Source organism: Diadema setosum, chromosome 15, assembly GCF_964275005.1.
Source record: "Diadema setosum chromosome 15, eeDiaSeto1, whole genome shotgun sequence".
Lineage (NCBI taxonomy): Eukaryota > Metazoa > Echinodermata > Echinoidea > Diadematoida > Diadematidae > Diadema > Diadema setosum.
In genome coordinates, this window is record NC_092699.1 from 22451106 (window position 1) to 22465832 (window position 14727).

Below are 14727 nucleotides of genomic sequence, written 5' to 3' on the forward strand. Positions count from 1 at the left end.
TGCTATCATTATGAATATACTTACTTAATTGCCCCCAAAGCCTTTCAGAAAAGCACTTTGTTTTGAGAACATTTTCTCATTATCACTATCATCCAATCATACAAATACAATCATACGCACGAAAAACACACAGTCAGACAGATCATATAGACAGACAGACATACACACACACACACACACACACACACACACACACACGCCCACGCTCGCACATACCGATTACGGGGGTAACGATAGATGGGGGGGGGGGGGGTGAAGAGAATGAGAGAGTATGTGTTGGTGATGGGTACTAAGTAACCGGAAGTAACATTGATATTCATGCATTTCTGTAGTAATCCCCACTATCTACGGGATAAGGAAATTACGGGCATCAACTATTCCCCCGTTGCCATGACAGCAAACAATATTGCTCGATACGGTGTTGCTCCAATGTTTTTTTTTTTGTTTTTTTAACGTGGTATTTTTTTTTCATACGAGATATAGATCCCAGTATATCTCGTCATGATAGGAATGAATTACCCTTCCCTGCAATTAGTACCTTATGAGTATGCGATTGATTGATAGATTGATAGGGCTGATTGCATTGCGCCCTGACCCAATTTCATGCCATAAAGTATAAACTTTTGTGCTTGAGCGCATGTGTGTTTGGCAGTTGGGGGAGGTGTTGGATGTCGATCTAGAGAACTATATCGTGCGTCCTATTAATAGACAAATGAATTAGGATGGAGACATCATCAATAATCTACGAAATATAACGGGGGTAAAAGCGCATGCCTGAGCAAAAAAGCAAATAAAAGCAAATACTGCCTGATGTAATGAGCTAGCAACTATATGTTTTCCCGTCCATGTTCGCACTTTGAAATATCAGTTTCAAAGATTTTTTTTTTTATTATTCAAATTAGTCCCGAGAAGCACACAGCATGCAAATCCTAACTTCAGTTTAGTCAATTGTCACTGTAATTCGTTTTTCATCAACCATTTTCAAAGACATTGCATTCAAAATCGTCAATACCACGTCAGGATCAAATTCATCTTTGTTCGCGCAATAATCATAAAATTTTCAAACAAATCAGTCAGTTGATATTGCGGTCTTTTTTTGCGAGGGTAAACCAATAAATTATAATTGTATGTCGGCATTTTCTCACTTTTTCTCAGTATTCGGCAGTAAGAGAAGAGTAAAGTTAGTCCATAATCATGTCGTGACAATGTTTGAAATTGAGCTCTTTTATTTGTCTGATCTTATGTTACTGCATCTTATTTTATGAAACTAACCTTACTCAACATGGAAAACGACAAAACAAAAACAAAAACACCAAAAACCCAGAAACCAGAATGTCTCTATTTTTATTAACATTAAACACTCTAGGGCCCTATGATACACAATCATGTAAACTTGCTTTTCACCATTTTACCTGGAAATCGTGGATCACTGTTTTCGTTTGTGCGACAAACATAATATTGGCCCGAATTCTCAAAGCTGGAATAAGTATTCCGCGGAATAGTTATTCCGGGGAATCAGTCAGACCGCAACGCTGCTGTTAATGAGCTCAAATCAAAAATTTATCGTACGCGCAGGTTTTTGCGCATGTCCTTCTCAACACCCGAGATTTTGCGAGATAATTCAGAGACAAAGTGCATGGTCTACGAGATTCATTTATTGACGACATGAAGATCTACTCTCCGTGACTAATTGACATGATTTGTGAATATTTGATATTAATCAGACCTTTTAATGCTTATATCATGTGAAATGAACTTATGATACCGTTATTCTTATCACCGCATCCTACTGACATTTTTTAAAACGATCCTAGAACATATTATGACAAGGCTTTCTATTTATTGATCACCCGACCCGTTCCAAAGTTGAATCAACTCATTACTGATATCCAACGTTCTAGAGATTCTTGTTATAATAGCACAGTAAGAACTGAATTGGTCCCTCACTTAGAAAACTATAAAAATTGAAAGTCTCGTCGAGTGAAAATCGTGAAGTGGCAATTTGAGTTACATGCCTGATCATGTGCTCTCACGGTATCATTAGTTAAATTACTCAGCGATGTATACAGTGGAATTAGATGGAATAATTATTGTAATTCACAATAGAGATCCCCAAAGAACTATGTGTGCACAATAAGTTTTAGATCTTTTATTATTGATTAATAATGAGCCATTCATTAATGCAACAGTGACTGCTAGCTGAGTAAGCAAAGTCCAAGCCAAAGTTGAGCTGTCGATCAGAGTGGAGTGTTGTTCTTGTTGTTGACGTGGAGATCTTAGCCCGAGCGCGTATACATACATCGTGCGCGCGCATACACACACTCATAGGGTCCTACACTTTTATCTACACACAGAGTATTACTGTAAGTACAGCACACGTTTACTGTCCTTCCGCGCTGACCAACTGTTTCAACTCTCCACTCAGAGGGAATTAACCAATCAGAAACGCGTATTCGCGGCAAACTGATATCTCGTCAAAAATTAACTGTACAACGCAATGATTTATTCGATCACCTGACCCGTTCCAATAATCAGTCCACATGAAGTCATCATATTTTCATAGTATGATATTTCCTCTTTCATTTCATACCTCTTCGATTTTGGTCCACGTTTATTTAATTATTCTAATGTACCCCCTAAGAAAAATGAAAAATATGCAAATTTTATGTTTTATAATGTCCTTGTTCAGTATATTTTATATGTCACAACCTTTCAAGTAGTCGGATGTCATCAAAGTGCAACTTTTCAGCTTTTTATCGATGTATTAATCAGGAAGATTGGTAATGTCGTTTAGATTTACAGGGACTCTAAAAATATGGTCTTCCAGCTCATTACGTATTCATGTCCGCAAGGTCCATGCATACGCGTACGATAAATGAGAAGGCTTTTCAGGGTGTTGCGGTCTGACTGGAATAAGTTATTCCACCTTTGACAATAGATTCCGGGGAAGAAATCGCGTCATTTTACGTCACGAGGGCCTGATTTGCATAAGAGGCGTAATAAATCGGCGGAATACGTGGTGTAATAAAGTTATTCCACCTTTGAGAATTCGGGCCATTATGCAGTGTACTCTGATTAGGGTGTGTTTGTATGTGTGTGTGTGTGTGTGTGTGTGTGTGTGTGCGTGCGTGTGTGTGTGTGTGTATGTGTATGTGTGTGTGTGGATGGGTGCACGCGTGCTTATGTGTGTCTGTGTTTTTTTGTGGGGGTGGGTACACGTGTATGTACGTTATTCCTATAAAATGTGGAAAAGTGAATAGTTGCAGGAAAATCAAATAATCAAGAAATCACAACAGAAAAGATATGAGACAGATTTGAAGGCAAGTTTGACGAAAATGATCGCTGAAAGACGAAATTGCTTTTGCTGTTATGTGCATGTGCGACGAGTGTAACGTGACGGACGAATTATGAAAGTAGGATGGGCATATTTCAGATTTCTCGGGACGAAATTGAACTACAAATCTCTAAAATTAAAGGGATCGTACAGTTTTGATTGAGACCTAGTTTCAGGTTTCTAACATTTTTTGGTGAGATAATGAGAAACCTATATATGAAATATTATGAAAGAACATGTAATTCTATGAGGAATTCAACATTTATTTGATGAAAATTGGTTTTGAAATGGCTGAGATCAGTATCCAAAAAAGAGGGATTCTAATAAAGTGTGGGACCCACACTTTACTACGATCGCTTTGTTTTACTTTGTTTTTGGATGTTTCAGTCATTCCAAACCCTATTTTCATCAAATAAACTTTGAATTCCATTTAAGATGGTATGCTCTGTACTATATCATAATTGTTTTCTTGGTATCTCGCAAAAAGTTAAAAGCCCAATTCTCATCTCCACCAAAACTGTACCATCCCTTTAAATGAAAAAAGTTTGAAAATGAACGGGAAAACCTTTCCTATGTCATGAGGAGATTGTTACTTTTTCTTAAACTATTTGACTTACCGATAATGAATACTTCTCTATGGCTTCATTCCAACAACATACTGGTCAAAGTCGATGAGATGTGAGGACAAAAGGAGACCAAAATAAGCCATCCATTTCTTTCTTTTACCCGATAATACCATTTTCACTATAAATACAAATTAAAGAATTCCTTTGCGACGCCCGCTCTGATTGAAGAGGTCTGACTGTGTTCATGGGGACATCGCGGAATTGTAGTTAAAGTTCTGGACTTACAGAGATAAGGTCATTCAGTGCCACCGCTTATTCGGGTGGGGTTGGGATACTTTTTTTTTTCTATATCGTTTAAAGGGATTTTGCAATTGGAAATTTGCAACGCAAATGCATTATGATTTTGTATTGATTCATGATTCCTTGACCATCGTTTATGAGGCCAAAAGAATGTCTTAATGATACATTCAATATATGCCACTTATTTTATTTTTAAAAAAATTGCTACTATTTATTTTCTTTTTTCCTTCAGATTACTTGGATACGCTCACAAAAACCTATCAAGTGGCAGCTGCGTTTGTTCCTAAGTCTTTATTGCTATCGCCAATATTCACATAACACAGGTCTATTAGCATAATCAAAGTAAACAACGCCGTGCATGTATATCGCCTGTTTTAGGCCTGTGGTAGTATGCAAAATGGTGCATACGCTACCACTGCATTCATTATTCATGTCATCATGGGGCTTGTCGCAGTGTATTTTATCAACGCACATGCAGATATAGGCCTACGTAATGGTGCAGTATGGGGCCTACTGGCGTATACCAGTAGATAAAAGCACTCCAAGTCTCTATTGTACCAGCATGCATCCACACATCACACTCAAAGGATAGGGCCTGTAATGTACAAAGACAATGATTATGATAACTATTCAATATTCATAATCTCCAACGACAGTAGGAGAAAAATGATAAAGCTAGTAGCAGTAGTTGTAGTATAGTATAGGTTTTCCCGTCCATTTTTGCACTTTTAAAAATTAATTTCAACATGTTCAAAGATTTTTTTAATTCAAATTCGTCCCGAGGAGTAGCCTACACAGAATGCCAACCCTCACTTCATTTTAGTCAGCCGTCATTGTAATTCATTTTTTGTCAACCAATTTCAAGACATCGCATTCAAAATCGTCAATATTATTGTCGTTGAAATTTGTTGAAATTTATCCCCGCAATCCATCGAAAGGAGAATGTAAAGATCAAATTCGTCTTTGCAACTGCTTGACAAATTGCCCCACATTGACGTAAATAAGCACTGAATTGATCAGTGTTTTAGTAGTAGCCATGATAAAAAGTCATGGGCGTACAAACTCGAGTATGTAAGCCCATGATTGTTTTCATCATGGCTACTACTAAAACACTGATCAATACGGTGCTTATTTACGTTGATGTAGGGCAATTTGTCAATTAGTTGCAATGAAAACATCTCGACGGAAAAATTTCATGACTTTGAAATTCCTCTTTGTTGACATAATTTCATGAAATTTTTAAACAAATTAGTCAGATGGTCTTGGTCTTTTATTGTGAGGGTGAACCAATTCTAAGCCGGCGCGATAGGAGATTGAAGGATAAATGGCATGAACATTAAAAACAGTAAAGACAATTATTATCATGTCGTGACAACATCTGGACCTAAACTCTTTTATTTCCTGATTTCATGTTATTGCATCTTATATTGTATGAAACAAACTTTATATAACTTGGAAAACAGCAAAAACATAATGTCTTTTGGCTTATTGAACATCATTACAACGGGCTTAAACTCTACACATGCAAAATTGCCTTTAATCATAATATTTTTATGTGCCTGGAAATCGTGGATCACTGTTTCCATTTATGCGACAGTACACTATGTCTGTCTCCGGGTATACTCTGATAAGGGTGTGTTTGTATGTGTACATGTGCGTGTGTGTGTGTATATATAATCAATATATATATATGTATGTGTGTCTGCTTATTTTCGTGGGAGGGGTGGAGTACACGCGTGTGTATGTTACTCCTACAGCTGCAGCTACAGCAACAACAACAACAACGACAACAACTACTTTATACTACTACTACTACTACTACTACTACTACTACTACTACTACTACTACTACTACTACTACTACTACTTCTACTACTACTATATATTACTACTACTATAGGTTTTCCCGGCCAATTTCGCACTTTTTTCATTCCAATTCCGAATTGCTGCATTCAATTTAGCACAATTTAGACTAGACGGCATGTTCGGTATTTCAATTTTATAATCTTTTCATTCAAATTCATTTTGGAGCATTCAAATCACCTTTTACATCATTCGAATCAGCACTTTTTCAGTTCAAATTCGTAAGACAAGAACCATTTCGCAAATCGTTCATTCAATTTAGCACGATATAGTCACGTGATCACGTAAACGCTGCGCTCGTTCATTCGAATTCATTCTTGGGCATCCAATTTCGCATTTGCTGCAGTCAATTTAGCAGACACGTTTATGCTTTTATTCTGATATCACCTTTGCAACAGTACTTTCAAAATAAGTGTATGTGTTTATAATGTTCGATAGCATTATTTCATTCACAGATACATTGATCTTAAGTTTGTTTTGTCAATAATTGGGAGAAGGAGGTTTCAATTTACATGATTATTTCTTTCATCTGCATGTTTTATTATTTTCATTTGGTGGGTGCTAGATTGCGTTAATTATCATTAGGAATAAATACAAGTTCTTCGATCAGCTCTAGCCATCAATTTGTCAAGGTTATTACCCTCAAATGCTTCTATGATTCTTTCCCTGTTTTCTTGAGAGATACGCCTGTATCTAACTCGTGCTGCCATGACTGGACATAAGAAAGTGAAGTGAATCTATGGTACTGGTGCAAGCATGGCATGTATAGCTCTGATAACATGTATGGAAGAAGAGGGGCGTTACAGAACAACAAACTTGAGTTATTTAGGGTCAAAGATACCTTTACTAAATAACAGTGTGTGGATGAAACAAAAATTCACATTTAAATACGTATAATTCACGGTTCTCACCTTTTCAAAATAGAAATAACATTACGCCAATTTGAATGAACATGTTTGGAATTTGACTGCCCAAACGCGAAATTGAATGACTGAAATACCATTTTCCGCCAGTGCTGGCGAATTTGAATGACTGAAGAGCACGTGCCAATTTGAAGGCCCGTTTTACGAATTCGAAAGGCACATGTGCGAATTTCATTGACCGAAATGCTGAATTTAACGAACAAGTTGCAATTTTGAATGACAGAATGTGCAGTGACGAGGATTTTCGCTAAATTGAATGAACGTTTTATCAAATGGACTGACAAAAGTGCGAAATTGGCCGGGAAAACCTATACTATACTACTATATGCTACAACTACAACAACTACTACTGCTACTACTACTACTACTTGAGTACTACTAATACTAGAGTATCTACTACTACACTGTACTACTAGTACTACTAGAAACTATAGGTTTTACCGTTCATTTTAAATAGATTTGTAATTCAATTTCGTCCTGAGAAATCTGCAATATGCCAATCCTAGTTTCAAATTCGTCTTAATTTGTCGACCATTTTGGAACAACGTCTATATATTCAATCTCATCATTTGGCACACATTTTCGTCATTTACAATAAATATTCACATTCGTCCGTCACACTCGCTGCACACATAACAGCAAAAGCAATTTCGTCTTTAGCAATCATTTTCGTCAAATTTTCCTTCAAATTCATCTTATATCTTTTCTGTTGTGATTTCTCGGCTATTTCATTTGCCTGCAACCGTTCACTTTTCCACATTTTTTCATAGGAGTAACATACACACACGTGTGCCTCACCTCCATACAAACACACACGCACACACACACACACACACACACACACACTCAGAGACACAGACACACACACACAGACACACGCACGCACACACTATACAAACACACCCTGATTAAAATACACACGGAAACAAACATATTTTATGTACTGTCACACAAACGAAAAAAGTGATCCACGATTTCCAGGCACATACATACACATCATGATTAAAGACAATTGTGCATGTGCAGAGTTTAAGCCCGTTTTAATGTACATAAAAAATAATGAATAAAAGACATTACTTTTTTTTCCGTTTTCCATGTTGAATAAAGTCTGTTTCATACTTAAGATGCAATATGGCTACTGATCCGAATACCGTGGGAGAAAGTGAGATAATGCCGGCTTGTATTGGTTCGTCCTCACGATAAAAGACCAACAACATCTGACTAAAGTGTTTGAAAATATACATTCATGACATTGTACGAACAAAGACGAATTTGATCCTTATACATTCTCCAGTCGATGGGCGAATTGGGGGAATTTCAGTAACAACTGACGATTTTGAATGCGATGTCATTGAAAATGACTGACGAAAAACGAAAAACTGAAGTTACGATTCGCATTCTATGTGCTCCTCGGGACGAATAAGAATATGAATAGAATATCTTTGAAATTGATTTTTAAAAGTCCAAAAATGGAGGGAAAAACCTATTGCAAAAGCATTATAGTACATAGAAGAAATAGTGTATGGTGGTAGCAGTAGTAGTAGAAGTAGTATAGAGTAGTACTAGTAGTATAATAGTATAGCAGCAGTAGAAGTAAAGAAGCAGCAGTGATAATGATAGCAATGATAACGGATCATTGCACAGACTAATTGAAAAACAGCCCTTGCTGATGTTAATATTGCCTTGAATAATGTTAAAAAATGAATGATGATAATCAAGCGAGAGTAACAGGAAGTAATGCTTATGTAAGATTTTTTTTTTTTTCGTTATAGTACATAGCGGCGCCAATAATCCACGTTTTTAAATGTAGGGCGGGGGCGGGCAGTTTATATTTCTGGGGCCACTTTCGGGTTTCATCAGCTTAACAAGCAAAAAAACAAACAACAAAACAAACACAAAAAAAAAACGAAGAAAAAAAACACGAAAAAAAGTCCTTCAGCGCAACTTCTGCTGCCACTTCCCGGTTCCATCAGCTAACAAGCAAAAAAAAAAAAAAAAAAAAAAGATAATAATAATAATAAAATTGTTGGGCATTTTGAAGCTCCCCCCCCCCATCATGACTGAAATAGACGATAACATAAAAAAAGAAAACACCCAGTCGTAATCGGTCTAAATTCGCATTAAATGAACATATAGTAATGGGTAACAATGATACTTGTAGTAGTCTTATTCCTAATGATCCCATGTTTTGTTTGTTTGTTTGTTTTTTGTCGCCACCCAGAAGATATATTGTGTGCTAAACTGGGGCTGCCCCACAGATAGGAAGACAATTGATTCATGTGTCTGTGTCAAGCACGTGAAGCTCTACTTATGACTGTTATGGTGACGGTCCCCTGTATTGATTTCTCCTTTTTTCATATATAATAACAGTATGCCTTAATAATATGTTGCTTTGATTCATAAGTTATTACAGACTGTTGTTATGAAATTGACATTTCTTATATTGATTTGTATGTTGTAATCTGTCTTTTTTTTTACATACTCTGTATAACTTTGTTTTCATTTGTTATTGTATTTGGAGAAAGAAAATGCAGATATAAACCGAACCGAACCAAACCAATGTGCCATTGCATCAAGACTAGTCACTCTCCAAGGAAAATTATATCACTATGATGGTAATTATACTTTTCGCTGTCCCTTCTTGTTAAACATTAGCGGTAATTATATACAGGTACAGACACGGGGATGTGCGAATAAAATTTGCGCAAAAAAAAATGGAATAAAAATAAGAATTTTTCGACTTTACATGATTGTACACTTATTATATAGAATAATGAATAAAGAAATATACTTGAAGATTACTATAAAATATCAGTTTCATTTGTCGGAAGTGATCTGAAAGATGATAAAATCGGCTTCCAAGACTTTGCTATTATATGTGCGTGTATGTTAATGATGCAGTAAGTCTAATAATAATAAGCGCGTTGAAGTATGAAGTGTGTTCATGTGATGCCAGATCAATACCTATCTATTAATAACATTAATTAATGTAATGTCATATTGTTATTATTTTTTGACGCGTCGTAATCCGTTATCTCCTGAGGATTGGGAAAGGGTCTACAGTCTCAATGACGCACACTAAGTATAATCCAGCCATCTTGTATAACAAGGTCTATAATCTGCATAGTACATCTAAAGTTAGACGTACACAAATGAGGCTCCATCCAATCCAAGCTTTCATGCTCACGGTGGCGGTCTCTTGCATTCAATTATCTCTGTTATTTACTGAAAAAATACTATATATCTTATTCAAGCGCGCCGGAAGACTTCTATTTTTGTTCTGTTTTGTTTTGTTGTTGTTGTTTTTGTTTTTGTTTTGTTTTTTTTGTTTTTTTTTTTTGGGGGGGGGGGGCAAAATCTCAACGGGGGCACTTTTATGTAACGATGTGAGATCCTCGGCGCGGGAGCGAAGCGAGCGGGGGGGGGGGGGGAGGGGGTGGAAAGGGGTCCCCCCCCCCCCCCCCCCCCACTCTAGGGAGGTTTTGTAAAGCAGGGTAAAGTCGCGTTTATAGACCATTTAAAAGCAAATTTTTAAGGAATTAAATGTAGTGAAAAATAATCAGTGCGAAGGGCTATGATTACTACATACGGGAGTACATAATAATGTTATGGTGCGAGATCCTCGGCGAGGGAGCGAAGCGACCGAGCGGGGGGAGGGTGTGGGAGGGGGGGGGGGGATACCCCCTCCCACGGTAGGGACATTTTGTAAAAACAGAGTATAAAAGTCGCGTTTATAGAGAATTAAAAGCAAATTTCTAGGGAATTAACATATTGAAAAAATCAGTTGGAAGGACTACGATCATAACATACGGGAGTATCAAATAATGTGATGGTGCGAGATCCTCGGCGAGGGAGCGAAGCGACCGAGCGGGGGCAGGGTGTGGGAGGGGGACACCCCCTCCCACGGTAGGGACTTTTTGTAACAACAGAGTATAAAAGTCGCGTTTATAGAACATTTAAATGCAAATTTCTAGGGAATTAACATAAAAAAACAAACAAACAGTAGGAAGGACTATGATCGTAACATACGGGGGGGGGGGGGGTATAATATGTATTGTGATGGTGTGAGATCCTCGTCGAGGGAGCGAAGCGACCGAGCGGGGGGAGGGTGTGGGAGGGGGGACACCCCCTCCGACGGTAGGGACTTTTTGTAAAAACAGAGTATAAATGTCGCGTTTATAGAACATTTAAAAGCAAATTTCTAGGGAATTAACATATTGAAATAAATCAGTATAGGAAGGACTATGATCTTAACATAGGGGGGGGGGGGTATAATATGTGATGGTGTGAGATCCTTGTCAAGGGAGCGAAGCGACCGAGCGGGGGAGGGTGTGGGAGGGGGATACCCCCTGCCACGGTAGGGACTTCTTGTAAAAACAGAGTATAAAAGTCGCTTTTATACAGCATTTTAAATTAAATTTCTGAGGAATTAAACCCAGTAAAAGAAATCACTGCGAAGGACTATGATAATAACTTATGAAGATTTTTTTCATTTTACTATATAGTACGGGCAGAACGAGCGAGCCACTTTCACTTTGCAATTTATCTGAAATGTACTCATTAAAAGCTTAAACATGATCGCATCGTTCGAACAATAAAAAAATATTCTTATACTGCTAGAAAGCAAAGAAGAAAATGAAAAATGTAAGGTTTACTAAAGGTATGTTTCAGCGGGCACACTCGAGGACACGAGGCTACCATCTATACACTAAATTTACTTATTAGTGTATAGATACAATAATGTATGTTGTTAGTGTATTATAATTTTCGCCCCTTTAGGAGCGAAAATTTTTGCATTTTCAGTTATGAAATTACAACATTAAGACAAGAAATATGCCTTTATTGTTCATTTTGGTCTTTAAATCAGTGATTAATTATTTGTTACAGGTCGCACTTTTTTTTTTGGGGGGGGGGGGCAAAAACTCGTTTTGCCCCCCCCCCCCAACATTTTGTTTGGAGGGGGGGGGGGGGCAAGTGCACCCCTGCCCCCCCCCCCCCGCTTCCGGCGCCCTTGATCTTATTTTATGTTTACTGCTCACTGTAGTTGCTTATCTCTATATTTGGATGTAATGTTATATCATCGTTTTAATCACTACGCTTGTTATCCTTTGTCTTTGTGCTTTAGATTTGAAAATTATATTTGATTTGTATTTGATTAAATGCGGAAATAAATCAACATCAAATCAAATAAATGCAAAGCAGTTATTGTGACCTTCTTTAGGTGCAAGTTGACCATGTAAAAAGAGCAAAGTCAAATAAACAGAACCTGCAATCAAGAAAATTGACGGATGTTCTTTGCTTTCACGATCACTACTCGTACAAGTTGCACCCCCTAGTTCTCCCATTATTGTAAATACAGCTATTGTGCGATGAAAGTCTAGGTTAAATAGCGATTTGAGTTATGAACCGCATAAAAGGTAGTCTGAAAAGGAGAAAAAATTGTAAAAGAGTTGTTAATTTTTGGAAAATATTTTTCGAACAGTACTATGAGTGAGCTGATATGAGGTCATCACTTTGCAAAATCTGATTAATGTTGCAAAAAAAAAAAAAATGTGATGAAGGTTAAATTCTTCTGATATAAAAGTGTAAGCCATAATTCCATTCACGGCTTCATAACTTCAAAATAATGGTAAGTAGGATATGCTGACATTATACATTGAGAATGTGGGATAATTTTGAAAAAAGAGCTGGAAATTTCAAAATTGTATTCGCAAACTGTGTGGCATGTTGCGAGCCGATGACACACACATTAATCACTGTTAGCATACTAGTACTCATTTTCTGTTCAAAAACAGTTTTGTGAAAATTAGAAAAGCTTCACAATTTCATGATTTCCCTAATTTTCATCCAATTTTGATCAAGTTTTTACTGTTGTGCTTGTAAAATTGTGGTACTCATTCTTTCAGACTAAATTTTAGCTGGTTCGGAATTTCTCCACGAGGGAATTCCCCTTTAACATCTTTCGGCTGTATTTTCATTACAGCCTTGATATGGACAGAGCCGGCATGAGAAGGCTCTGGATATGGACATATTAAAATGGAAAGTGGATAGCCCCATCATGCGGCTTGTTCATTACAGCAGCAACAACAACAATGACGCACCGTCTAGACTCGACTGTCTCACTGCAAAGCGTGCGGATACCAGCACCAACAGCATGCACAATCATGCGAAAAACTTTCGGTACTAGTACTTGCACAGGCGTGCTTTGGAAGTGTTGTCAGCTCTTTGGTAGGTAAAGTGGTAGCAGCCAGCGTGCTAGCTACATTAGTAGCTGTGTCTTGTGTGTGTGGCGAGCCAAGAGCGTAGCCGTGCAGTAAGGTGGGACTACGGAGCAGAAATCACTTCATCTCGCTAAAGACGGAACATATCTCTTAACCTGGTCAGGAATAAATTGTTTATGGTCATCTGCTGGATGTCGTCATGATGAAGGGGAAGAAGATTGTCGACTCCAGTGAAATGGCTGATAAACGTGAACAACATCTACAGCGGCGAAGTCGCCTGTTGAGCGAAGCGAGCAGCTGCAGCAGCGGTAACTGCAACGAGCGGAGCTCCCTGTCGGGCTCGCTAGCCAGCTCAGGTGCGACTGGTGGTCCGTTGCCACCGCCATCATCAACCAGCCCAGCAACGCGAAAGAATTGGCTGAAAGCTGGAGACGAAGATGATTTTGAAGACGACGACACATCGAAAGCAGTGAAGAAATATTGTCAGGTATGTATTCTTTGATATGTCAATCACAACAACGACTATAACGTTTAGCATGTTGTCATTTTAGGTTCTTGGTTTGTGTATTTGCAGTCTTCCTGAGCTGCGCTGGTAGTCATTCAAAACTAGTTCATTAACTTCCTTGTTCAGTTATGTGAGTTGTGCGATGCGGTGTGTATGCTCATGAGCGGCATAATCTGCAATTTCAATGTGAATACATGTATGGGACGTACTTTACACATCAATTTTGGCGAGAGTTCCTTTCTTAATGTCCTCGGTCTCCCTTTGAAAAAGTGTGTTGATATCTGTTTATGGAATATGAAATGGTTGGAAATAAAACATTCCCAGTTATGTATATTGATGATGATGATGATGAGATGATGGTGATGATGATGATGATAATAATAATAATAATAATAATAATAATAATAATAATAGTAATAATAATGATGATAATAATAATGTTTATGTTATGATTTAAAATGCTTATTGTGGTGAGAAAATTCACAAATGTGTAGTGCATGGACTTGTGCGTTGTTGTGTGTTTTCTATTGAACGGCGATTCCTGCAATTTCAAGGTGATATATTTATGGGACATATTGTACACTGTAGGCCCTGCATATTGTACCTTGCACATCAAATTTTGGTAAAAGTTCCTCTTTTTTGAATCCTCCTCCCCTAAAGAAAGAAAAAATATTAATATTTCTATGCATTGTGAGGAATGGAATATTTTCAGTCATATATATGTATAGACTATCATGTGTTTACATTGCTAATTTTTTGATATATCTTTTTAAAATCACAAATGTGGTCTGCACTGGATTCTTGACACCTTACTCAGCTCAGTAGGGTTAAGGTTTAGGGGGGGAGGGTTGGTGCAAAAGGAACTCTCTTAAAGTTTATACTCATGCAATAGTCAACAGCCCTGCAGTGCTGCAGTTAAGTACTTTCTTTTTACAAAATCTTGTTGAGAAAAACAAATTATGAAGCAAAAGAAGATCAAACTGTGTAGAAGAGAAATTAAATAAATTGATAAATT

The 14727-nt window shown here is 37.5% G+C and overlaps 1 protein-coding gene across 1 annotated transcript in view; it reads left to right on the forward strand.

Moving 5' to 3' along the window:
• The first annotated feature begins 13271 nt into the window (after positions 1–13271).
• The window catches only part of LOC140238815 (uncharacterized), a 123528-nt gene continuing 122072 nt past the window's right edge, over positions 13272–14727 (forward strand). The window contains exon 1 of the mRNA XM_072318715.1: positions 13272–13694. Within this exon, the coding sequence (XP_072174816.1) occupies positions 13407–13694 (288 nt within the window). The 5' untranslated portion in view covers positions 13272–13406. The remainder of the gene's footprint in view (positions 13695–14727) is intronic.